This window comes from Xiphophorus hellerii, chromosome 24 (genome assembly GCF_003331165.1).
Source record: "Xiphophorus hellerii strain 12219 chromosome 24, Xiphophorus_hellerii-4.1, whole genome shotgun sequence".
NCBI lineage: Eukaryota > Metazoa > Chordata > Actinopteri > Cyprinodontiformes > Poeciliidae > Xiphophorus > Xiphophorus hellerii.
In genome coordinates, this window is record NC_045695.1 from 5,530,469 (window position 1) to 5,557,695 (window position 27,227).

Consider the following 27,227-nt stretch of genomic DNA (forward strand, 5'->3'; position numbering starts at 1 on the left):
ACACAATTACATCATGATTCCCTGTAGCAGAGTTAAGGACAGGTTCTAGACGGCCTGGGTCAACAGTTGAGGAAATGTGTTTTGGTCCGTGTAGAGACTGTTTGTTCGCAACACAAACACGCTCATCATCTGAACCCCTCATATCTGCCAAAACACCAAGTGAATTACGAGCTCTCTTATGAGAGCGCAGCACTTATCTCGCTGGGACCTCACCAAGTCATAAAACCGGGTCAGTCCGAGTGCAGGCTCGGGAGCCCGATCCGGACCTCCGAGCACATCTTCAGAGAGTCGGTTTGTTATCGTTCGAGCTGGAATGTCTCGGCGTTGAAAGCAGGAATACTTTGGCAGAACAGCGAACCGAATGATATCTGAGGGGAATTATAAAGCGCTCTTGTTTTCCCAGGCAGGAACTCTCCCTCAAACTCCGGAAGACGCTGAGCATTACTTTGTGTTCCTCTGAGTTAACCTTTACCCAAACTGTAAGGACTGTTTATTTTTTATGGCTACATATAGTAGCCCACTGGAGCAAACCATCACAGGTGATATCAAGACTAATTCCAAACAGCGTATTTTGAGAGCAAAGACTTGTGAAGATTGAGGTACAATAAACGAAGTATCTTAGAGGAGTTGAGGCGGCCATCTTGGTGAGGGACTGTTTCACTTCAAGTGTTCACCTTCAGTAAGCTGCAGTAGTGGGAACCCTAATCTGCTTATGCGCTAATAGTGGAGTAGTGGAGTGCATTCAGCTGAGAAAAAAAAAATCTTACGTTTGGGATTTAATTAGGAAGTTTACTTTGTAAAAATTTAAAGAATCGTCTTGATAGTTTGATTGTTGAGTTGCCATGGCTACAATATGGCGTCATCAGCAGGCATTCTGACATACAGATTTAAAAAAATAAAAAACAATTTTTTTTGAAAAAAAACAAAAAACATCCAAGGGCACTAGGGGCATCAAGGATAAAAGGGGCAGGGGCTCAAGCCTCCCCTCGCCCCCCTCCTCTGCACGTGCGTGGAAACGCAGATAAGTCGCCTTCAGGAACATCACTTCAGATCTGGAGGCGTGCCAGCCCCCCCGCCCCGCTGAGAAATCAGCATCGCAAGCGCACGGAGTTGACAAGTGCGCCTCCTCCTCCCTCTCCAAAACGTTGTTTGACAAGCCCATCTTTATAGGCTTCGCCGGAGGCAGTTTCTTAAAAAAAAAAAAAAAAAAAAGGAAAAGAAAGAAAAGGCAAGCGCAACGCAGCAGATTATACATTCTGCTCACAGTGCGGGTGAAACAACCTGCAGAGCCGCAGAGGGAGTCAGTGGGCTCCTCAGTTCAGGAGAGAAGCGGCGCTGGCTAAGCATCACTCTAAGCTGTCTGGATAGTTTTGGAGGATTTTCTTTTTTTTAAATTTTTCATACTGACTGTTGGTTTTTACGCAATCAGATGCACCTGTGGATGCACCTTTCCCTCTGGATTCACTAAGGATTCCCTGCAACTCGCAGCTGATATTCTTCCACTCCACCAGCCTGCAGTTTTGTGTTTTGTTTTTTTTTTGTTTTTTTAATTTTCCTTCATAAGAGGAGAAGCGCACGATGCTGCTGGGAGTCCTCTTCCTGGCGGTCCCTCTGCTGAGCGTCGCCGGCGGCGGCGCGTCCTACGTGCCCTGCGAGCCGTGCGACCCGAAGGCCCTGTCCATGTGCCCGCCGGTGCCCGTGGGCTGCCAGCTGGTCAAGGAGCCCGGCTGCGGCTGCTGCCTGACGTGCGCCCTGGAGGAGGGCCAGGCGTGCGGCGTGTACACGGGGCCGTGCGCGCGCGGGCTCCGCTGCCTGCCGAAGAGCGGAGAGGAGAAGCCGCTGCACGCGCTCCTGCACGGTCGGGGCGTGTGCGCCAACGAGAAGCTGCACAAGCTGCAGCATCCACCCAAAGGTACGCGACATCGAGTCACGTTTTGCGGTATAACATAAAAAAAATAATAAATAGAGGACTTACTGCAGAGAAATTAAATTAACAACACGATTACGTCCTATTTGGGGATGGACGGCTGGCATCTGCCATATTACCCAGAAGTCTCTATTCATGCGACCTCATGAACTCTTTCAACAATCTGGCAAAGTGTGCAGATCGTCATCTTGGTCTGAAGGAGTTTATAGGGCTCCGAGCCGTACAACAGAAGGTTTACATGACAGTGGCCCTCGCCCTGGGCAACATGGACGCCTTAAAACAAGGGAGCAGATTACAGGTGGCGGCTCTTTCTCAATGGCAGAGTCATTGTGTCTGCAGGGGAGTGATGGGTGCAGCATTTCATGCTGTAAAGTCATACTTTACTCAGCTCCCTTCTTTTCAGTTCTGTCCTCTCTTTCATCTACCTTTTCCTCACCCACCACCTGTGCCTTTCCTCACATCTGACCCCAACTTTTTTGTTCTCTCGCCATCAGAGCATCGTCTCCTCTTTCGCCTGTCTGGCAACGGTCCCTCTTCATTCTCTCTCTCCCCCCCCGTCTTATTATCTTTCCGTTCCCACGTCAACCATCTCTGTTCTGGCTGATGGTTTTTGTTCCTGCACATTTTATTCTGGTTCTACACTGTAAAAAAAAACTAATTAAATTTTTTTTTTTTTTAAATACGTTATAGCCAATAAAATCACCTCAGTTTTAATCAAGGGTATTATTTTGCAAATCCAACATTTAATCCCTATTAACTTCAAACAAGATTAACTCATTTATTTTTGTAACACTGAAACGTTTGTTCAATTTAAATTCATTTAGAAACCGTAGTTGCATCTAAAACATTTGTACTGGTTTCATTATTAATTCATATGTCAAGTTATTACAGGTTTAGAAATGCTAACGGCTGGTTTGGAGCAAGAATTTCTATTATGTACGACATTAATTAGCTGAGAGACGAAGCTCTTGTTAAATTGGCATTGCTAGCAAGCTGAGCACCTTAGCCCTGAGGCAATCACCAATAAATGGCACATATTTGCTGCTGTTGTCAGTAAAAATATTAATTTTCCACCTTTTATAAAGCACATATATAACATTTTGATTGAACTTTACCTAGTTTTGCGACAGGGCTAACGCTATTGTCAAACTCGCTAGCAGGCTAAACCTCGTTAGCTCCGGGGTAAGTCCTTAAACGGCACATCTTAACTTTAGTTGTCAGGTCAGAATAGATTTTTAAAAGTTTGTATTGAGCTTGAACCAGTTTAGCAACAATGCTAAGGTCTAAAGTCAAACTTGGTAACAAGCGAAGCCTATTAACTCTGAGGCAGCCGTTGTAAGTTTATTCATAAAACAGGCTGCTTAAACAAAAACAATATTTCATGACATTCTGTTCATTGTTGATTAAACCAACATCTTCAGTTTTCTGCTACTCTAAATATTTACCAAGGATTTGCTATCAAAATAAATCCAGCTTGATTGCAAGTTAAACATTAGCATTAAAACCATCGTTAAACTAGCTTAAGCTATCAACTTTTCTTTTCAGGTTTTCATTCTTAATATACCTGAAAAAACATTTTGGCCTTAATGTTCTTTGCTGGACATGTTCAACATTTTGACTAAACCAGCATCTTCAATTATAAGGATGCTTGCGAAGAATTAGTTACCAACATGTCACATAAAATCTAAAATGTAATATTCTTGATTGGATTTAAAAACAAACAAAAAAAACCCCATTCATATTAAACAACCTCCAAAAATAATTTTGATAGTGCACAGTGGGAACATAAATAGTCTGATAGACTTAATTAACCTCTGTGTGATAGAATTTAGGGTACAGTAACAAGAGTTTTTAGAGTAAAATAAAAATCACTACAATGTTTTCATATAAACGTCAGATTAAAAATGAATTCCGTCCCTAAACAAAAGCAACAGGTTGACTTTTTTTTGTTTTTCTTTCCTCTTTGCTGCCTTTCCCACACAATCCTTCTTCCCTTCCTCTCACTGCTCTTTTGTTACTCCTCTTCCTCTGCCATCCCACTCTTCTCCGTCCCTCCGCCCCTCTTCATATCAGGCTGTGCAGTGATTCAGCAGAACGCAGGCTGAGCGTGGGTTTACATATCCGCCGTCTGCCTGTAAGCCAGCTTTCCATTAGCTGCTGCAGTGCAGGACTGTTGCTAAAAAAAAATAAAAAAAACTGAACCGGACCCAAATGAAGACTGAGGAATACTTCTTCAAACTAGAGGCACTTGAGGAGAAATAGAAACTGAGCCCGAGAGCATATGCGTGTACCAGAGTGCATGTTTGAAATTCAGATCAGACACCAGCTGTCCTTTATTGCTTCAAACATGAATATTTAGTTGCATCTTTTAGTTGGATGGGTTCCTTCCTATTTTCCAGATGTTAAACAAAAAAACCTGAGCCAGAAATGGCCAAAAAAAGGAGGTTTTACCGCAAAAAGAGAGGGAAGAATGACAGATCAGCCCGCACAGGTCAGATTAAAGCAGCGTGAGGATTAGCAAGTGAAGACTTGATTGGAAATTGCTGATGACCTGCCTCAGCAATTTCCCAAGTGAAGGAAAAAATGGGAATCATCACAGCAACGGGATGAATGACATCATCGGCCATTGTCATTGGTGGAGGGGGCTTGGTAGGTTTTAAGAGGCACGTATTCAAGGAGGCCGTGGCCTTGTTTCATCACTCTGTTGGCTTAGTAGATTAGCGATAACGTCAGAGGTTGCCACATTGAAACGGAAGCGAGAGCGTGACACAGCAGTGGAAGTGGGCCAGCCAGAGCTTAGGTCACCGTTCCCAGATAATGCTGATGTCCAGGGCTGCAAATCAAGTGATGTGTCAGTTTTTAAAAAGTCTCCGGGACAGAAAGCCACATCCACTCCGTCTGTGGTCGGCAAAGAAGCCGCGGTCGCCTGAATAGAGGGTGGGGACAATAAGGGAATGGGGCGAGTGCTGAGGTCTGTGTTCGACACCCCAACATTTTGCAAGAGGGATGAAAGAGGCAACGTATGCAAAGGTTTCTATGGGGGTTGTGGGACCCAAAAATGGGTTGTGGTTGCTTCTGGTGGTTTGCCACATGACAGGGGTAATCGTTTGTTTGCACAGGCCTGGGTGCCAGTCTGAGACTAAATGTCTAATTTAGGTCACTTGCTATAAAAGTTTTAAAAGCCCTGGTCTACATATACTCCAGACTGGCAGCCTGACTTGCCATAAATGTAGCCTCTGTCCTCTCTTATGTCAACACATTCAATCTGAAGCTAGCTTGTAGCCACTAACTGTGCTAAATAAGCATTTAGCTGCTGCAGTGAAATCATCACCTTGTGTTGTGACGTTTCGAGATGGGTACACTCCTGACTCGTGGTCGCATGCATGACGTTTTGCTTTTTAATTTTAGTCTTTCTGAAGAGGTGTAGCTCCAGATAGCAGGGCTCTTGATTTTCATCCGTCTTCAGGTCGTCTTATGACCTAAAGAATGCTTTGAAGCCCTGGCTAATGACTAATATTACACCTCTGGGGGACAATTGGTGATGGGTCTTTTAATCTTCGTGAAGTCCCATGACAAAATACCTGCCATTTTTGGAGAAAACGCGTTTCTTTGTCGATACCAGTAATTCTGAGTAAATGAACCGTCAGCAAGACTGAAGCGAAGCTTTTAGCTAATATTCTATTTCGTATTGTGTTCACAAAACTACAACAGCAGGAATTTTTAAGCAACTTCTGTTTCAGTGTGAGACTGTGACATATTTTAAAAGTGACAACGGATTTCATTGTAAGCTTAGCTTCTAAGTTGATGAATGACTCCCCGTCTCTTGTGTGTCTTTCTTTCCAAACACAATATCACCGTGATGTGATACAGACCCAGTAGAAACCAAGGTGCCCCTATATGGAGATCACATCAGCAGTCGGAAGATTCACGCCATGAGGCTAGCCAAGGACCGTAAGAAGTATTTAGCCAGGCCTGGATCAAGCAACAACCGAGAGCTCCCGCCGTCTGGCCTGGACAAGGCGGAGCCGGAATCTGTAAGTGGTGTGACGATGCAAAATATTATCTGTAGTTGCAAACTTGAACTCAGGGTTAAAACAAACAAGGCTAGCAAAATTAGTAGTGCACATTGGCCTTAGCAGCCCACTTTCAATGAAATGCCAGGTTCAAATTGAGTTGCAAAAGTCAGATTTTGAGGAATTTAAATGCAGTGTTTGGTTTTAACCTAAAAAAAAACGTTCTTTGTGTGCAGGGGCCTTGCAAAAGAGAACTTGGTAATCTCATTCATGGCCCTTCTCGGGTCCTGAGCGTTTCTTTGTACGTACCCAACTGTGACAAGAAGGGATTCTTCAAGCGCAAGCAGGTTTGGATGCATCTCTTAATGCTCCCAATGTCATTCAGTGACACAGAAGTGTGCAACCAACCCAGTTGGACCTCCTTTTTTGTCTTGCAGTGCAAGCCGTCTCGCGGCCGGAAACGGGGCGTCTGCTGGTGCGTGGACCGCTTTGGCAAAAAAATCCCAGGTAGCAACTCTGCCCACGGAGAACTGCAGTGCAAGGATCTCGACAGCATCAACAACAGCAACGAATGAGAGCAAACCGCCTCCAGAGCCCAGCTTCTTCTTAAACCCTGCCAAACAAGCTAGCACACTTTATGACTGACAATCAGGAGAATATGGCACAAACACTTTTACTTTTTGTTGATTGTGATGGACTGCATTGTCTGTTGTAGAGAGGAGGCAAACTTTATATCTTATATCAAAGAGAAATATATATAGAGAGTTTTTCTTTCATTTATAAAGTCTGTTGCAGTTTTTTTTTTATTATTATTATGAAAAAGGTGACAACACATATCCTAAATGTGGCTAACTATCAATATTTTTCAGTTGATTTTCCTGATATTGTTGAGAAGGGAGCGTGGCCACCGAAAGTAGGAGACATCTGCTGAAATTGAATGAGTTTTGTTATGATTAGCAGCTTTTCCAGGTGCAATATGATGGATATTTGGGAGTCACACAATCCAGTTTTAAACGAGGGCAGAAAAACATTTAAACATAAAACATGCATACTTCCGTTTATATATATATATATGTATATATATATATGGCTTCTCTGGAGTGGTTCAAGCTGTGGTTAGATATTAGTTTCCCTAAAAAGATACCAAACTTATCACTTAAACTCTTCTTGATATTAACCATTATAGGAACAGTGCTTCTGAACATACCCGTAATTTGTTAGCTAAGATGTTTTTTATATATATTTAATTCAAGGCATGCATCAATGAAAGAATTTGTGCAAACCAAGGCAAAATGTAGTTTGCATTAGCCCATTGTCTGGATACATTTATTTGGCTAATTTTACTTGTAATGTCGTGATTCTAATATTAGTCAGTTCAGTCTTTCAGTTCGACTCGGTGGTAAAAACCCAAGGACACCGCTACAACCGTTCGTTTCACGACTGGAGCTGCACAGATCGACACGCTCACATGATATCAGGGAGGCCAGGACTGAGCTTGAAAAGAAGAAAAACCACGGCAGTCGTACTGCACGAATCACTACTTTCACTAATAACTCTTAGATAAGAACTCACCAAAAAATAAAGAAGAGCAAATAGTCATAAGAGTTGACACTTGCTGGTGACAGGAAGCTGAAGAAGTCCTGTAGGGCTTGATTTGAAGCTGCGGATTGGGAAGCCATGTGCTCACCTCATCAATACCATGATAGAGTAGCTACGTCACCGACTATATAAACTGTCTCCCTCAGGGATCGAGAGACAGAGTTGGTTTTATATTTGTAATTTTGAGCATTAATGTCCAACTATATATGATGCAAACACCTTTTTTCTGAAGCTATTATGTTGCATTCGTGCAAAGTGAGTTAAAAGGCTTTGATTGTTACACAATAGGTCACTAGTTTGATTCCCAGGTTATCATAATATGTTTGTTTTTTTTAGCAATCTTGGTAAAATGTAGCTGGTTAAAGCAATATTTAGACTCTCACTAAACCTTCACTAATCCCAATTTCTCCTAAATTTTAGCTGATGGATCATTTCTAACACACTCTGGGACCTTCTGCTCTTTAGGCGGTCACTAGATGTTCTGTGCCACAATCAGGGAAAAGGTTTTTTTTTTTTTTTTTTCTTTTTTTGGAAATAAGCAAAACAGACAAAACCTCAGTCATAAAAAAAAAAAAGCTCACTGTACTGTTAAACTTAGAATTCTTTCTATTTCAAGTTCTCAGAGCTGCATTCGCCGTTTCTAAATGTATGTACAGAACGTTTGCATGACCCACGAGTGTGTTTGTGTGTACTTCTCAACGTTAGGAACAAAAAAAAAAAAAAAAAAAAGCACGCTCGCTCAGAGTGCATTTCCCATTAGAGCTCGCACACAAATTTTATGCAAAGGCCCCGTCCATGTGGAGGGCCCCCACATGCAAATCCGCAGGCGACTCGCTCCCAGGGTTCACCGGGTCCTTCATCCCACAGAGAGCAAGGTCGCAGAGTTTTTACGTAAATGAAGTGCCTTCTGCCCCAGACTGCTTTGAATCTGGATTTTGCATGCGGAGCCATTGTGTGGTTGAATGAGGGCGGCCTGAGCAAAACTTCCAAAAAAGAAAATAATAATAATTAAAAAAAAGGAAATCACTTTAATGTGTGGATGTGATTTGCTGACAAATTTTATGATCTTCCAGTCGAGTGCTGCTAAATATGTAATGACAAAGGACAGGATTGTGTTCTGTGGGTCCAGTTTTATTCAAGATCTTTCTTTTGTTGTTCAAATTGCAATGTTTAACATAGTTTCAGCTGTGTAGAAAACTGACAGTGGCACATCAGCCTATTTTTTTTTTCCTGATCAAACTCTTCTCTTTTGCCGTTGGTTCATTTAAACGCAAAACGGTGTCTTTATGAATACCACAGAAACTAAAAATTAATGTGAATTTTCTGATGGAATATTTAACACACCTATAGTTGATGTACTCCTTTTTTTCTTCCTTTTTTTAAAGTTAAATCACTATTTAATAAACTTCTTTTACTCACTAAAAAAAAAAAAAAAAAACGCCTCGTTGCTCCTTCTGTGGGGAAACTGGATTTAGATGGCAAAATGTCAAGTCGGGTGTTTGGTGTTTCGTGACAACAAAAATGTAATTTTCCATGCGGGTGGTGTCCAGTTTCCGCTGAAAAAGCCCCAAAAACCAAACAAAAACAAAGAAAAGTGGTGACTTTTTCTGGGTGTTACAGGATCACCCATAAGGGGGTAGTGCCGAATTTCAAACAACTTCAAGCCAGAAACTTAAGCACTTTCTTTCACTCTTCAAACTTCAACAGCAGAGAATTACAGATTCAACAGGTTTCTACTTTATTTTTGCATTAGCACTTTATCATGTCATTTCCTTACTACTTACTGTGCAACACAAATGAGGCATACCCAAAAAAAAAACCTATAGTCTGCAAGCGAGAGCACAGAAAGACGCCTAAAAACATTCACCGCACTGAATGCTTCTCCATTCTTTCAAACAGTACAAAACCCTGACAACGAAGCGTTGTTACAGTTAGTAAAGCATAATCACTGACTCTAAAACACACACAAAAAAAAGAACGTGACAAATTTACTGTAGTCTGCAGCAACAAGTTGGCGACTATCATCCAAACCTTTTTGTAGGAAGTTAAGATTTGAGACTTGCCAATCAACAGGCTGCAGACACACACACACACACATATAGCTTATAGCTTACTCGGGTTGTTCCCGAACACTTTACAGTTTAGTTTGTTTTTGAACTCTTGGCCACGTTAAATCTGGGTGGCGTCGGGCAGCTCCAGCTCGCTCAGGTACTGGCTGCAGTTGGGGTCACCCCTCACAGCCGGAGCTGACAGGATGCGCTGGCCGGTGTGGGGGTCCACGCACCAGCACTCGCCCCGCTGACCGTGGAGCGACATCTTGCACTGAAACAGAATTATTTATTCAGTTGTTTTTTGCCTTTTTCTATTATTATTAGTCATTTAATGAACCTGTTAAAAGCCATGCCGACACCATGTTCTCACAAATCCATTGACAAATTGTTTTTGAGGTGACAGTTAGGAGGTTAAATAAATGGGGGGAAAATACAATATATATCTAAAAAGTTTCTGAATATCCTAATATTATTTGAAAATCTCATCTGAAACCATTGTAGCATTACCAAGTGAATTAAAATACTAAAAAGTTGTTTTATGTCCCCAATTGAATGCAAGAGGTGACGCATATAGATTTATGAAATTAAACGATGCACATTTTTAATTACATTATTGAAGTAAATTATTTCAAGTCATAATCCATTTTAGTAAAAATACAGAACATGGATTTAGTTACATCGTGTAATTTTAAACTACTGGACGGCCTGCAGCAGGAAAAAGAAATATGAAATACTCTCTAAAAATAATATGAATTTAAATGAGAAAATTACACATTTCAATTATTATGAGTTACTAAATGTCCACTGTTATACAAAATTCATTTTTTTTTCCCCTAGAAAGAGTCCAAGAGCAAAATATAAAAAAGTAAATCTGCCAAACAGCCTGTTTCAAAAACCTCTAAAAATTGTTGCATCACAATTTTGTTACCTAGCAACCCCAAGGCCACCCCATCACCTGGCAACCCAAGTGACGGGTTGCCCACTTCATTAAGTTTATTCTGCTGAATTCACCGCTACATAATGGCTGCTGGAACAGAAAAACATCCTGCTGTCCATCGATTTCCCCCCCCCCCAGTCACACAGAACAGAACAGTGTTGCCTCATCTTATTATTGCATACAATATTCTTGCAACATTGCCAAAGAAAGTTGTAGTTTGCACAAATCAGTTTCGGAAGGGTTCCTTTGGAAACGGCCAACAAAACACGGCAAGATTTACCAAAATACTTTGACTGAAGAAAGGTTGCGTCCCTAATGTTCGTCATAAATGTCCAGATAATGTAGCTTAAGTACATTATTGTGTGTTTTGTATTGTTGCTCAGCAGCGTCACTGCATGATCTGTTCCAGAGGTATGATCCATACCATCAGCTAATTTGCGCATATGCTAACAGAAATGCATCCATGGAGGGTATTCTTGTTGCTTTTCTTTTGTTCAATCTTTCTTGGCTTGTTTAAGGAAACATAATGGTGGACCTCCAGTTTTCTTTTTACTATAAACAATATTTAATAATATTTATTATTTTTATTTATTATCTTTTTTATTTCTGTTGGGTTTTTTTTTTAAATCGGGAATCCCATCCGCATAGGTTTTTTTATTATTTTTTATTGTTAGCCCCCTCTTATATGTGCAACCCAAAACATTAGTCACCTGTTTTGGGTTATACTGCCCCCTCTTGTCACAGTTGGGGATGTGCAGTGCATAGAGGTCCTCCAGAGGGCCTCGGTTATCTCTGAAAGGCATCTTGGATATCCTCTCCAGGACCTGGTCGAGCTCCTGCTGACACTGAGTCTTAGGGATAAACAAGAACAGAACAAAGCAAGAGTTTCAAGCCCAAACAGAGGCGTGCGGGTTTGTTGGTGAAACCAGCTTTCTGCGTCGGGGGTGGGGGTTATGAAAGGTGTGCCTGCAGAATGAAATGTGCAGAACAAAATGTTCAGTCAGCCCTAACCTCTGTGGTATATTCTGGTTTACTTTTAAATAATAATAATAATAATAATAATAATAATAATAATAATAATAATAATAATAATAATAATAATAACTTTTTTTAAAAATTAAAATAGAAAACCTCATTAAAATAAATCCATCCACATTCAAAACAAAGCTTATTCCAGGACACATCAACACCAGCTCAGGTTTGCCAAGCAATCTGAACACTTTTGACTATAAAACCCCATCTTAAACACACATCCACACGATATTGCTAAATGGTTTCCTGGTTTGTGCAAATTAGCCTCAGTTCTTGCCAGAAATCGTATAAAACCTCGCCAAAGACCTCTGCTTTACCTCCCGCTCCCCTGCCAAAGACTTGTTCTGTTCGAGATTTGCCCTCTGAATTACTTTGTGATGGTTGAAAAATGAAACATAGCTGGGTGGAAGATTTAAAGAGTTGATTCCAGAGCAGGTAGGCTGTGTTTTATAATCAGCAAATGGCTGCGTTTAAATTAAAAGGAAGTCGTTTGTATGAAATGCTGGCGAATTAGCACGAATGCAATATGAGTCCTAAAAGTTAAAGCATATATATAAAAAAATCCTTTTTACATGGATCAGTGAAAAACAAGTTTTTTCCCCACAATCTTCTCCTTTGTAATATTTTCCAGTTCATTGCTTCTAAAGCCAGATGAATCATGTGTTGCTGCATCCGCAGCTTCCTCATTCGACCACCAGGTGGCGTAAGCCTGTTTCCTTTAACTTCAAACTCGTGAACTGCGCTTCCAGCTGTATATTTGGAAACCTCGAGGGCGTATGCTGGCTTTATTGAACTCTTGTGACGGGTTTTCTTGGCGTAGGCATGTTTCTAACTTTGAACGTTACCTCAATCTCAAGCACACCCATAAAAGAATCGGTGATCGGCTCGTCGTCTGTGCCTGAGACCGCATCTCGTTTGTAAATGTGTGCTCTTATGAAGAATTTTGACACTGGAGTATTAAAAGTGAGATTTATTGTTAAATTGTGACAAAATCCTAATGTTAGTTTTATTTAACTATAGTGTATATCCACAAACATACCACCGTTTAAGGGAAAATTAACACATTTCCTACGAACAAGAAGTGTTATTGAAAGAAAAACATATAAATAAACAGATACTAATTTGTTAACTTTACAGTGAGTACTCTTATATAATCCTATATTTTGCCAGTAAGCCTAAATTTTTGCCAGGCTTCAACGGTTTTGGGTGCAAATGTACACACACATGAAAAATGATGTCAAAATGATCTATCATTTCAAGTTACTTAAATAATTGTGATCAAATGATTACTAGTACTTCAGTAAAAGGAAATGTTCAAGAGCAGAAAGACTTGGAAACAATCACTTTTTGATATTGCAGACAGAAAGGTAAACGTAGCTCATCCCAGAGTCATCCTCCTCAGCAGACACTCACCTGTTTCGGACGAGTAGGTCTCACCTCTTCCACCTTGTTGGTCTTCATTTTTGTCTTCATCTCCTGCCTGTGCTGGCGTACGGCGCTCTCTTTGGGTCCGAGCCAGGCGGCGTCTTTGCTGGGCTTTCGGGCGGCCGGGATCTCGCTCGCGTCCAGGTCGGGCTGCAGCTCCAAAGCCTCACCTTTGATCCGACACATCAGAACACGAGCACATTTTGAATCTGAGGGTTTTTTTTCCCATCTTTACTACAATTTTCAACATTTGCACACATTGTAATAAGAGATGCATAACCCTTTCTTCTCACTGTGTGACATTAAATCCGATGCAAATGTCCTTTTTACTGAAAGGTTGAACTTTCATCAATTTCAGAAGTTTACTGCTTACAATCCATCCTCATCTGTTCAGTTGCTAAGCTACCCCCAATGCCTTTGTAGCAATACCTGATGATTCTAATTATGCCTCACTCTCTGCTATACTTCCAGCGTTTCAACAGTTTCTCAGCTCAGAGAAAACAAGACGTTGTATTTGCTTTATGCAAATGTCTTGCATATCTCCAAAGCAAGAACTCCTCTGGGAAAATCAGATCACAATCTTGGTTTTTTTTTTTTTTTCCTGCTCTGAATATAAACCCCGGGTTTAGAGGCAACCTGTAACAAAGAAACATGAGAAAGTGTTGACAGTAAGCTGAAAAGAAGTGGGATTTTCTGTGCCGGAAACTGAATTGATTGGCTGATTGACTGAACCCCCCCAAGAGCGGAAATAAGGACGACTGTAGATATCAACTTCTGCAGTACCAGAAGACAAATTCCACTGTTTTATTGATAAATATGAAGGTACATTTGGAGGGAAAATAAGTGTTGGCATTGGAATATTCAGAAATTCAGTGCAATAGCATCCTTCGTTAGCACTAGTTTTCTTAGTGTTGGCATGATCACGTTAGCATTAGGGGGCTTCATCAGCTCAACTAACTAAATTCTGCTCTCTTTTCTAATTACATTAAAAGAATGTTTTACAGAAAACGCAGGTAGTGGCGTGGAACGGTATGGCACCTGCCAATGAGGATGTACTTACTTTTAGAGCTCAAACAAGTGACAATTTTAGTTTGAAACGCAGAACTAAAAATAAGCTCTTACAATGAAAATATGCCTATGCATGCAAAGAAGAGTAAATAATCATAAATTGATTTTAATTGATTAAGCCATCGCCCCTTTCATAGTAATCAGCGGTGGATGTTAGTGTTAGCATGCTAATGTTGGCGTTAGCCAATCTTTCACTAATCTCTTGTGATTCTGTAGAACTGTATCTGTTCCAAGCTTCTCCAGATGTGTGTTTTTTTTTTTGTCTTTTCAGGCAGAAGTTGCAAAACTAAGTTAAAGGTCGTCAGGTCAGATCCAGTTTGTTGTTTCTGACAACCAGGCAGACTGTGGCGTTCACAGAAAAAGGAGTGGAAGAGGAGTGTCTCCGTAAACCAGCTGATTTCATCAAGAAAGAAAAAAAAAATCCCAGTTGACACGAATTCTTCACATAACCCATTTCAGCTCACTTTAGCTGCGAGGAATAATATTTCAAAAAGCAAATAAATGTGCCAGGACACCACTTTGTTTTTGCTGAATCTTTGCAGGAGAGCACGCGCTTTCGCCTACGCAGGGTTTTCCTGGCCGCACAAACTAAAGGCGGGAGGAAAGCCGGGACAGTAGAGAAGGTCAAACGCCGGGCCATGAAGTGGATCGTTCAAAGCTATGTACGTCAGGTTCTAACATGCAGACTAGAGGAGAGTGAATGAAAACAAGTGTGTGTTTTAGCAGAAACGGTAGACTGAGGAGCCAATCTCCGAGCCCTGCAAGAGGTAAATGTGATGTCCGGTTTGGGATTAGGATTACAAAGCGTCTAAGTGGTAATGGGAAAAAGAAAATTCCAAACTAAGCAATAACAAGGTGCTGGCGCCTTCCACCATCAACTTGATCGGGAGTTGCTGGACTTGAGTTCTCTCCACTGTGCTCCATCCGGGATTTTTTGAAGACATCTTGCAAAACGAAGAAAAGCGGGGTCAAAGGTCAATTTAAACCGAGTGTGTCTTGACTTGCACATGTGCCTAGATCCACGTTTCGAGCAGATAAACACAAAGCACGCTCAAGCTGGGGCGCCTTTTGTTTTGCTGGCTTATGTAATCCTCAGAGTCACAAAGTGCACAACCTTCGACCCGTCTTTTCTGAGGAAACCCGAGACGTTCAGTCAAGTGCGCACTTCCCAGACAGGCTCACATGAACGCTTGGTGCCGAACAGCAACTAGCGATCATCCTGGGTGATTCTACGCAAACGACACACAAACACAGAGGGTCAGGACCCCACTTTCAGGGGGCGTAAGGCCTCTGCAGAACAAGCTGCTTCACAGCAGTGGGCTGAGGATCAGCAGAGTCAACATAGCAGCAGGCCTACTGTCCAGTCTACTGCTTGACTTAATCCTCACACAAAGGCCCGGAGAGACTTCCTTTCTGTATCTGATCCATGTCGAATTCCCAGGTGGCACGTAGGCCAGAGGTGACACAGTCTGACTGTCCAGATTCTGGTCAACTTAGCAAATGGCAGACTTTCTTTTTTCTCTAGACAATGCGAACGTTGGTATTCAGTGTCTAAGTCTTTGCGTCTGCCCATGACAACATAGAAATGGCTTGCAGAACATTTTGCTTTAGAATGGCCTGTTAGAGTCGAGAGTTCATGGCTCCATCAGTTAGATTTCCAGGTCCTTTGCCTTCTTTTTGAAAGCAGAGGGACTGGCTTCAGAACTCTCCCATTTCTTCACCCCAAGTCTTTTTCTTGAATCATGAACATTGACCTTGACTGACTTAGACAAGTGAGGTTTGCAGTGCTCTGGATGTCATTCTGGATTCTTTCGTGATCTCCGGGATGGGTTATTGATGAGTTCTTATAGTGATTTTAGTGGGCCAGCTTTGGGAGGGTCCACCACTGCTCCATGTATTTTGCATTTGCGGATAATGGCTCTCTATTATCAACACTGGGGAACTGCAAAAACTGCAGAAATGTCTCTATAACGGTTTCCAGATAGATGTCAACTGCTTTGATTCGCACGCGCTACTGAATTTCTTTACATTAAGTCATGAGGTTTTGCTTTTTGAGATCTTTCAGGCAACTTCATGTTGTCAAACAGGTCCAGTGCAAGCGACAACTTCACTCTTCAGCTCTGGCAGCAATAAGACCTTGATGTGGATTTTCCCTAATAAATGAAATCGTAATTTCATTTATAGTCACTATTGTATATACTGTATAGATCATCTACTCCTGTTTGTGAAACATACTTAAATGTACATTTGTAATACTGTATATATGTATATATATTTTCTTTCTCTTGTAAGCACTTCTGGATGGACGCAAACTCCCTTTTGTTGCTTTGTACTTGTGACATGTGCAATGACAATAAAGTTGAATTCTATTCTAATTCTATAATTATTATGTTTTTTGTTTAATTGGGTTATCTTTGTCTAACACTGGAATTTGCTCTTGGATCTGAAATATTTATATGTCGCAAATAAGTAGCTTACTAGTCTTAGCGTTGCTAATGCTAATTTGCTAAAATAAGTAAAAAATAAATCTATAAGGAAGCAAATAACTAGCATTCTCAATAAAATCTGCCTAAAAACCTTTATATACCTGCATACTTCATTTTCAAAAATGTCACAATTCCTCCAGCTTATGAGCACGCGATGAGAATAAAACCCGAATCCAAATTTTTGGTTGTTCACAGTTTTCCTAGATCACAAATTGTCTTTTATAGAACCTGCAGTGGCTGTACAAGAAAGGTCCATGAAAGTGTGTTTAATTCTAAGGCAGTCCAACCAATAAAATGAAGGTTGAATTTATTTGAAAACGAATCATCCTGTTTAGGTTCGATCCGTCTGACTGTTTTTACATTTTCAACTAAAAAGGAACAAATGCAGCTCGACCGCGACAAAAATATTGGAATATTCTATAAGATTTGATCTCTTTTCCTTTGCAGTTGAGAGTTAAAAGTGGATGGCAGGTCATGTTTTGGCGTGTTTGAGCTTGCTGCAAATCCTATGCTAAATTATGTCCTATACAATTGCCCCAGAGTTCATCTAGCGGTGCCTGCAGAGGTAGCTCAGCCCAGTCTTGGAAGCAGCTACATAGATGCGTGCCAAAGCCTGCTTTTAGACGACGTTTGTGGGCCAAAAAGCCTTGGAGGTAAACATATTAGGACTCTGCTGGGCTTCTGTCTCTTGAAATAACTGCCAATAGGCCTTGTAAAACGTTTGAAACCACAACAAATCAAGGCAGCCGTGCCTTGCAATGACACGTGACCTGTTTAACGCCTCAGAGGTGCTTAAAAACAGGAGTTAGATGATTCTCTAATGTTTGCTGGTTTCCATCCATCCACCAACTGACTTGGCCAGAGTGTCAAGTAGTCGTTTTAGCATGTACCTTTCTGTTTTCTATGGATGTGATTTTATACTTTCGTAAACTACTTATATGCATAGAAAATTTGATTGCGCTGCATGTGATTAAATGCAGACTTTTAACTCTATAATTACTGAAATGGTTCACGAACAAATGTCAAATATTGCTTACGTTAGATTTGAAGCCAAAGCTAGTTTTAGACGCAGAGGGGAAATATTTTAGTTGTGTGTTAAAACAGAACCCTAAAGAGAACATGGAACTAAGTCATAACTATTCGTACACATTGATTAAAATACTATATGGCATTTCTACAACATGAGGAAACAAACAGGCGACACTGAACAAATGAAATTGGTCCAAGTGTGTAAAAATAATAAAAAATGTCTCCAAAATGAAAAATGACACAAAACCAACAGGTGAAACTGATATTTAAATAAAAATTTTGTTTTCAACATAATGGAATATTATGTTCTAAAACAAACATGTTTAAAACTCTTTTCTCAATAAAAATAGGGAAAAAATGATCTTTTTAATGAAAAAACTAATAATAGATTTGTATTTTTCTTTAAAAACAAAATAATTACTTATTTAAAGAGGTCCTCTTTCTAAGTAGCATAACTCAGCAAAGGGTTGACTAGTCTATTTATTTAATTTTGTTGTCTAACTCTAAGCTGGTTGTATAGCAAAAAGGAAAAAAACATCAAAAATGCTTCTTTTTACTACAATAATTCACAGTAATTCTGCCTTAAAAAAATAATCCTCCAGCTGCAGCTGATCCAGAACGCTGCTGCTGGAGTCCTGACTAAAAACAGGAATCATGAGGTCCAGTTCTAACATCCTTCACTGAGAGAATAGACTTTAAAATACTGTTGGCAGTTCAGAAATCCCTGAATTAAAGATTAAAGTCCTGCTGCTGTTATATCAGCCTTCCGAACCTTTCAGGTGTTCTGGCTCTGGTCTGTAGTCAGAACCAGGACCAAACGTGGAGAAGCAGCGTTCGGCTTCGATGCGCCACAAATCTGGAACGAACTTCCAGGAAACTGAAAAACAGCTGAAACACTGAGTTCCTTTAAATTAAGACTAAAAACCCAGCTGTTTAGAGATGCTTTTGAACCATAATAAATGAAATATTCACCAACATATTTGACGTGCATGATTTTGGTTATGTTTGTTCAATTGTTGACTGTACGATGTTTCTTTAAAACTCTGTAATTTTGTGGTTTTGTTACGTTACCTCGCTGCCTTACTGCTGAAATATGCTATTCAAATAAACTTGATTGATTGAAATGTCTGCTCATGTAGGTCATATCAGCTCACCTAGCAACCTGTTGCAACCAAGTCAATATCAACAACTAAAACATTATCATTAGCATTTTTGAATCTAGTCTAACATTTTCGAAGTTGTCGGCCGACCCTTCATGTCAGACTCTGCTTATTCGGTTTTAAGGAACCATTAAGCAAAATGGACGGCGGGAAGTTATTTTGGTTCTCAATAGGACCGAGGAGATTCCTGGCACGGAGTCGACGCCTCGGGGAGACGGAGCAAATAGCCGTTTTTAGATGGGATTTTTGGGGATGGGTCAGGGGGGATTATCCTGCTGCTATTTCAGGGCCAGATCTGTCTGGACACCCTGCAGGTACACAGGAATGCCACATCTCACTGAATGTGATACCAGTCGCTCCGGGCGCGGGTTGTTTTTAGCTCCCCTTTTTGTTCCTCCAGTTTTCCTTCTCCATGACAACCCTCTCCATAACAGCAAAACATCGTGTTTTTCTTTCTCATTACCATCAACTCCAACGGACTCTAATAGCAGCTGGGTGAAAATGAACTCTGACATCAGCAGTCAACATCAACTACACTTGAGCTTTGAGCCTTTTTTGTGATTCATCTAATAAAGACCATGGAGTATTTCAGTCTTTTTAAGTTGATGTAATCTCTTCTGAAGTCTTGGTAAAGTTCTAGTCAAAACAACAGTTGGATCTGATAAAGCTAACCCGACTCGGATGTGGATTTCCTTGGAAACCTAATATCAAACAATCTTTTGTATAAAGGCAAAAAGCGGGTGTGAGACGTGTCTTTCTTTGTAAAGAAGGATGTTTGTTATAACAAACAGACTTTTTTTTTTTTTTATCGAAATGGGTTTAGGCAAACTGAGGTATCAAAACCATAAAAGAAAACATCTATTTCCTCACCTTAAATATAAAGACCTCCCATAAATCTGAACAGTCATTTGTAAAGAGCCTAATCTATCCTGCAGTTTATTCAAACAAAATGGAGACTATATAAAAACGGCCTAGCATTTTTGAATTAATTTTTTTGGCAAAACTGTGGGGAAATATTCAAAGAGGTACAGAAATATAAACCTCAGAAACTCTGGCCTTCAACTCTTACAATGACTGATGTGGTAAACATGAGCTTTTAAACTGTAATCTCTAATTGATCACAGATATGCATATGAATCAGTGGAACGTCGTAACATGCCTTATCGAGTAACAGCTCAAAGCAAAGTCAATACTAAATCCACAAAAATCTGACAAGCGTGGTATCAAAACCCACAGCATTGAGGCAGGTAGTGCGGTTCCTTTAAAGTGTCAGATGTGCTGTACAACAGGAGAAAAGATTAGAGATTTTCCCTCTTGTCCAGTTGACTTTATTAAATTGATGGCACGTCACTACAGCAGCTCTTTAAGAGAACCTGGAAAATGTGTTACGACAACACTCATGTACCTTTAGGGATCAATAAGCTATTTTCAATTGAATCAACTGGAACTTTTGTTTTAAAGGTCGTCATCCTTTCCTAACGCGTATTACGCAATAGAGATTACTCACAGGGAATAACTTTGGATCAATACAAAACTAAGAAGAACGATGGTCTATGGCTGCTAAAAGAAATAAGTCGATACAAAACCTATTATGTAAAAGGGATTAATGAAAAGATAAATTATTTAGCTGCTTCAGTTTGAAACACAAAGTTCTTTACTTCCTAGAACTCTAAATATAGTGCTCTGTATTTGCTTTCACTTGGTGAAAAAGTAGTTGCTCTCTGTTTGGTTTAGTCTTTTAGAAACCAAATAGAACCTGTCTGACAACACGAAGCAGGCTAAAAGATCTCAGCAAAGCAGCAAACCCAAAGCAATTTCTAATAAAGTTGCGTATGTATCAGTCATGGTGAACGCTGTAACGCTCCGCTTGTGAAAGTAAATCTAATAGGCCTCACCTTGACTCTCTGGCAACAATTTTGAGTGCCACGCCACCAGACAGGACGTGTTTGGGAAAGCAGAGCAGCCTCTGGATGACAATAAAATCAAAAATGAAAGGTCGGCAGTAGCCTTTTTTAAAACAGGCTGTCCCTGCTGAAAAATCCCCCCGGTGTGGCTGGATAAAACATTTCTGCCAGGAAGCGATTCAGTAATGTTCCTCCAGAGACTCATTACTTATCATTGCAAAGGCTTGATGGCCGTTCCTGCAAACGACAGAACCAGTTATTAAGTTTCAGGAGCCCCCCCCCCTTTGATAAATACAACTGTCATTTGAAAACTTTGCATGTTTATTTGCAGCATGGTAAGCGGACGCATGATATTTTGCAGAAATTCCTCACGTTGCCTAAATATATGGATTAATCTATCACTTTGATCTTATTTTTTTTTTATTTATTTATTTTGAGCATGATCAGTCCAGGATCAGGGAAATTCATAAATTCGTACGTTGACTTCTTTCTTCAAGGAAAATACTACACTGTATCACAGTTGATCCAAACATCCGCTAACCACTTATTTGTTCCTGTTTGGGGATCATTAGAAGGGGAAGATGACTGATTATAGTTTTCTGTTGCTTTTATGGCATTCGCATCTGCAGTTAATCTTACAACTGAGAATATGAAGACTATTTTAAGTGCATTCTATGGGACAGTGCTGCATTTTACCCTGCCCTAACGGCTTGATGATTTCTGTGTTTTGGTAGAGCGGTAGGGCGGCAGAAGCTAAAAACCGCCACACTGGCTGATCAGGCAGCTGGATTTTATTTTGTGGCATCAGACTAAATTAGCCTCAGTCATTTTAATATTTTTAATCATATATACTTTTTTCTTTCCTGCCTTATTTAGAGTTGGTCTAGAATAAACTGTGGTGCACTGAAAATTCTCTTAGTTGCATTACAAAATGTCTAAAACGTTTAAGCGGTGTGGAGACTTTCGCCTTTGCTAAAATGCAGCAATATGAAAGTCAAGGAATACATTTCCGATACTTTCTGTTTGCGTTCCTCTTTCATTTGATAGCCACTGCGAATTGCATAGATTAATCGAACATTAGCAGAAGCTAATATTTATGGTCTCCCTTCTCTCAGCCAATCAGCAGCAAGAAAAATAAACGCCGCTCTTGGATTGGCTGCTTTGCAAACGCCGGCCAGCATCAAGTAGCATTGCAGCTAGCTGTTTGAGCTGCATTTTCTTCAAATATTTTAGATATGCTGGACCAAAACAAAATCTGCGAATTAGCATATTTTTTCTGCAACTAATTTGGGGTCAGATTCCACTGAAAAATCTGAGAATGATTCCTTATCAACATATTTTCTTTTTTATCCATAATCGCAGGCCAGGTTGTCGTTCACAACCAACTTGAATGGTTCAAACTGTAGTTCCAAAAGTTTTTTTTATTTCGTTGCGTCACAGTAAATGTTGTTTTTCTATCACAAAAATTGTAATAAATGACACTTTGGTGTTTTTGTATTGTGGTAGAAAACTGTGATTGTGTTCCAAGGTAGTTTTTTCAGGTTTAGACCAGCAGCTACAGATTAATGCAGTCACTGTCAACGGCTTCATCCCGCCAAAGCTTTAAGGTCCAGCTTTGCAAAAGCCTTGCTGCATTCCTGTTGCTGGCCCCTCCCTGTTCTCCCCTGTGGAAACATCAATATTTCAATGTTTTCTGTTTCGATCCAAGTACAACTTCAGAGAGGTTTTTTTTTCTTCCTTTCTTTATTTCTTTAGCAGGCGACTTGTTCTCTGTTGTTGGGAGGGGGAAGGCTGGAGATCCAGCTGTTTTTGAAGAGCAGCTGAGATGAACTGGCTGAAGTGAACTCAACACATAATAGCATCTGGTACATGGTTCCACAAACAAAATGCATGAGAATAAATAGAAGTAGCTCTCCAAAACAGTTCTTAATTCATCATTTTAGTCATAAAACCGTGTTTTTATTTACAATGTTGCACATTTATGAGTTATTATGCACTAACAGGCACGAGCATGGCCACTGTACCTTATTATTGGACGGTTTATGACAGTGCAATCTGTCTATAGGCTGCAGTCTAGACAGTGTCATTAAAAATTGATTGAGGTTTTCAGTGAACTGACTGACCGCTGCTGTGCTCCCGCTGCTCCGGGCTGTAAGTGACCGTCTCCGTGTCCACTTTGCGCCGACACTGGCCCTGGCCTTGCACCAGTTGCTCCAGGGGAAGCTCCGAGTCGGGCGTCGGGTAGCACCGCAGACCGGTGGAGCACCTCGGGGTGTAGACGCCGCACGCCTCGCCCTCCTGCCGGGCGCACACGGGGCAGCACCCGCACCCCGGCTCCCGCACCATCTCCGCGCACGGCTCGGCGAGCTGCGGGCAGAGCGCCTGGCGCTCCGCGGTGCAGCCCGGGCAGCGGAACACCATCTCGGACAGGGAGGCGCCGGCGAAGGGCGCGGAGAGGAGCAGCAGGCTGCAGCCGGTGAACCACAGCATGGTTGGAGGCGTGCGGGCTTTGGTCCTGGTGTCGGGGCTGATCGGAGACAATCCCGACTGGAAAAAAAAAAAAAAGAGGCGAGAAATGTGAACGCGAACAGGTGAAGCCGTGAATGGGAGGGCTGCTGGGTCCTACAAGTTCCCAGGTTTGGGATCTGCATCTGTTTGGGATGTTATTAGAGGGAACATGTCTCTTTATAGTTGGGATGATGGATAAAATGGTGTTGTGTTTTTTTTTTTAATTTTGTTTAATATAGTTATAAAAAAAAGTACTCCCTCTAGAGCAAACTATTTGAACTTGAACTGCAGTGAGGGGGATTCATCTGATGCACCTACAGGAAATGGTGGCCAGTTATACAGTTGAAGGAAACTGATGGATGATTCACAGATTTTTCAAGAGTTGCATACCTTAGCATTCATCTGCTCTGAGTCAACAGTTTAAGGTTCCAGTCGAACATATACGGACTGAAATCTTTACCTGCTCCTCAAGATCTTGACTTTGACTAGACCATTGCATCACACAACTTACACCACTCTAGCTTTCAGCTTTGGTGTTCCCATCATCAAGCCTTTAGCATCTCCAGCAATCTTCCCATCAGCTTCGACAGCATGATGCTGCCACTTCCACGCAGCTTGGGGGGGGAAACTGCAAATATGACTTTCTTTCAATTCTATTTGCCGCAGATTCGTGGGTTAAATGATGCTACCTCTACCGTGTCGGTCTCATCTGGTCAACTGTTAGCTGTGTTCTCTACATATGAACACACCGCACATTTCAGGTTTTTATTTGTAAAAAAAGTTGCACATTTTCTTTCAGTTCCTATTTTTGCACCACGAATAGCTGGACTAGAGTAAAACTAACAATAATTGTTAAAAAAAAAAAAAGTATTATACATAACAGTAAGTATCTAGTGACATTCCATTTGGTGAAAGATATGAATTTTCTGCCACTGTTGTAAATATCCTAGGATTCCTTCCTGCATATTTTAAACTAAAAAAAAAAAAAAAGAGAGGTGCAAAGTTGCTCTGGGACAGCCCGAAACTTAAACCGTGCAGCTCGCACGGCGCGGCCTGTTTGTTTCAATCAGCACCGCCCGCCTGCGCCGGCGCTGAGAATGCATAAGCATACTAACAAACTAAACAAAAAGACTGGTGTCTGGAGCAGTCCCTGCGTGGAAAGAACCCAAGGAGGCTCAAATGTCCATTCACATTCAATTAAAAGTTGCCAGCTTCCGCACACCTTTGTACAGTGATGCCACTGTGGACGTCCACAGTCACTTTTCCTATCGATCGGCGGGGCCAAGCCTCGAGGTGTCGTCCCTGGCCACAAAACAAGCCCGTGTTAACCCCGTCCAGTGCTGCATACTAATAGGTGTTTATCCGTGGGACCCAGGAATAGCTCTGGTATGTGAAACCTAACACCGCAGGTATAAATGCTGATTATTTTGTGTCGTGGCTGCACCCTGAGTTCACGTTATTTGGCCCAACTCACATCTGCAGCTCACCTTGGGGGCTTGGAGAGGGGAAAAAGGTGTGAGTCAGGAGGATGCCTGGAGGGCTGTTTGCTATTAGAACCTCATAGGTCATTTTGTGAAACCGTGGATGGAAAAGATGCAGGAGAGAAGGCCTGCTGTTTTATAAGTGTGAGCCAGGGGGGTGAGGATTTGTGTCCAGGTTGGTCACCGGCTAATTAGACCCAACAGGTCGCGGGGGCCTGCCAGTGTGTGCAGAGTAATTCCCACCAAGGTCATTTACTTAAATTCCTCCCAGTGGAATTGTTGAACAAACACAAACTCTGGATAAACTCCTCATTGATAGAGGAAGACCGGAGGATTGGTGATGAATGGAGAACACTCACGGCATGGCTCCCTCATCATTCATAAAGGAAGCTTTTTATACGCAAGATATTTTCAGTCTTCTAGATCACAATGTATCATTTGTGCGATGGACACAAATAGTTGTAACATTTTTTAATGCTCGTCAATGGTAAGGTTTAGACAAACGGCCGTTCTTCCCGTTCCCCTCCTAGTACTTACGTCTTGGAGCAGGGGTGGGCACTCCTGGTCCTCGAGGGCCGGTGTCCTGCAACTTTTAGATGCATCTCTACTTCAACACACCTGAGTCAAATAATGAGGTCGTTAGCAGGACTCTGGAGAACTTGACTGCATTTAGGAGGTGATTCAGCTGTTGGATTCAGGTGTGTTGGACCAGGGAGACATCTAAGAGTTGCAGGACACCGGCCCTCGAGGACCAGGATTGCCCACCCCTGTCTTGGAGTGTGGAGACATTGGGTTGCCACTGATGGAGGAATCTTCTTAAGATGGATGTTTTTTGGTGGATATGTTTTTTTTCCATTTTTGAAGAAAATCAATGTCCAGATCTAAGAATTTAAAAAAATTACCCTTGCAATATATATATGCTCAAACGGTAGGTGGCAATAAACTAAGTAATAGCTACATTTAAATTCAATTAAGCTTGGCTAAAGTCATGCTAGGCTAAACATCTGTAGCTAATGGTTTATCCTTTTTACATATTAGCAAAGTGGGCATCTTTTCCTGTTGATTTTAATAATTTGACATGTAGTCTACAAGACAGAACTAAAGAAAAAAATATTTTTGAAAATGATTAAATCTAGCATTTTTTTTAAATTGATTTTAATAATAATAAAAAAGGCTGGTTGCACTTTGTTAGGATGTCAAAACGAGGTTACTCCAATTGTCAAATATTCCTTTACAACTCGCATTGAAAACCTTCAATGCGAGTTGTAATTCACAGTACACCTAAAAAAAAAACCCACAGATCTTTTTGACATAACTTTTGCATTCACGCAGGGCCTGTTGTCAAAAGCTGGAGTTGTTGTCTTTAGATTTTCTCCCCGCTCTTCTTAGAAAAGATCTGAGTCGCCATAGAAACCCACAACTCTGTATTTGATGAGTATCTTCCTTGTTTTCCCATATTAATCCGTCTTCAGTTGATGGCAAGTTGTCAGCCAATTGCTGAATACTAACAGGGAGAACAGACTGACTCTGGTATTCAGTGTTGCCATAACATTTGTCTTTAATAGCATTAATACTTTATCAGTGTGTTTATTAATGTTCATATTGAAATGTTACAATTATTCTGTGCGTGAGAAAGATAAACCAGGAGGGATTTATGAACAATTTAAATGAGTTATAGTAGCTTTAACCGGCTGCTTTCTGTAACAGCTGGCTGTACTCCAACAGTAATGCTGGCTTATGTAAATATGAAATAGATGTTAAAACTCGGTTTCAGTTGTATTTACTTTTTTTTTGTTGAAGGTTTTAAATTAGCATTTTTTTCATTTGGTCAGCAACAGTACAGGTTAGTCTGAATATCAAATACGTTTTATTTTAAAAGTGGACCACTGTCTATTATGGTTTCCATTGTGTGTATTAATCCATATTCGGACATATTTGGTATTTGAACTATTAAAATAGGTATTGCAACCCTCGGTAGTGGGGGGTCTGCAGTATTAGCAGATTTCAGCTTACCCAAGGTTTGGTCCCTGTCATTTGCACACCAGGCGTCCACTAGAAGGTTTATATGACTTTTAAAAAAAATCATACTGTAGTTAAAACAAGAGTATTTCTATTTAATACTCTATTTAATAAGTGCTTTATAAGGACTTATTACACCAACAACACACTAATTAGCATCTAATGAATGCTTTGCTATAAGGTAAAACAGCTATTTGACATAAATAAATTGCTTTTGACACTTCTCAGCCAAAAATATCCTCTCAGCTGAATTCCTCTGGGTGCAATCCAAACCACAATTATTTTTTGACTTCTCTTTAGCCCTTGCCCTCTCAGCGGGCATTCCAAGGGTCAAAAATAGACTTTATTATCAAGCAAAGCTGACATGGATTTGCTATGCTGCATGGACATAGCAGCGTTGTCGTGATTTAAGATGCATATGAGCCAATAAAATCAAATATAATACAAACATTGCTAGTTCTTATCAAACGAGCTTGGTTCCAACAAACACTCGTGGCCAGAGACTGCCAAAGAATACGTGTTGGGTTTTGTAGGCAGAGTCAAGGTTATGAATATTATTTGATTAGTGGGACATGATGAAAACAAAGT

At 40.8% G+C, this 27,227-nt stretch overlaps 2 protein-coding genes across 3 annotated transcripts; one reads left to right on the top strand and one right to left on the bottom strand.

The window, feature by feature from the left end:
* Positions 1-1,016: 1,016 nt before the first annotated feature.
* Positions 1,017-8,522, top strand: igfbp5a (insulin-like growth factor binding protein 5a). The gene is made up of 4 exons (XM_032557070.1): positions 1,017-1,912; positions 5,798-5,961; positions 6,177-6,287; positions 6,378-8,522. The coding sequence occupies exons 1-4, from the start codon at positions 1,579-1,581 to the stop codon at positions 6,513-6,515; spliced, it is 747 nt and encodes a 248-aa protein (XP_032412961.1). The 5' UTR covers positions 1,017-1,578; the 3' UTR covers positions 6,516-8,522.
* A 738-nt stretch (positions 8,523-9,260) lies between these two features.
* igfbp2a (insulin-like growth factor binding protein 2a) lies at positions 9,261-23,282 on the bottom strand. Of its 2 annotated transcripts, none has more exons than XM_032557069.1 (4): positions 22,755-23,282; positions 12,997-13,154; positions 11,238-11,378; positions 9,261-9,861 (listed from the first exon to the last, which is right to left on the bottom strand). In XM_032557069.1, exons 1-4 carry the CDS (start codon positions 23,119-23,121, stop codon positions 9,709-9,711), a joined length of 819 nt encoding a protein of 272 aa, XP_032412960.1. In that variant the 5' UTR covers positions 23,122-23,282; the 3' UTR covers positions 9,261-9,708. The 2 variants fall into 2 exon arrangements, with proteins under 2 accessions (XP_032412960.1, XP_032412959.1); XM_032557068.1 differs by having other exon boundaries at positions 12,973-13,154; positions 22,755-23,278.
* Between the last annotated feature and the right edge of the window lie 3,945 nt (positions 23,283-27,227).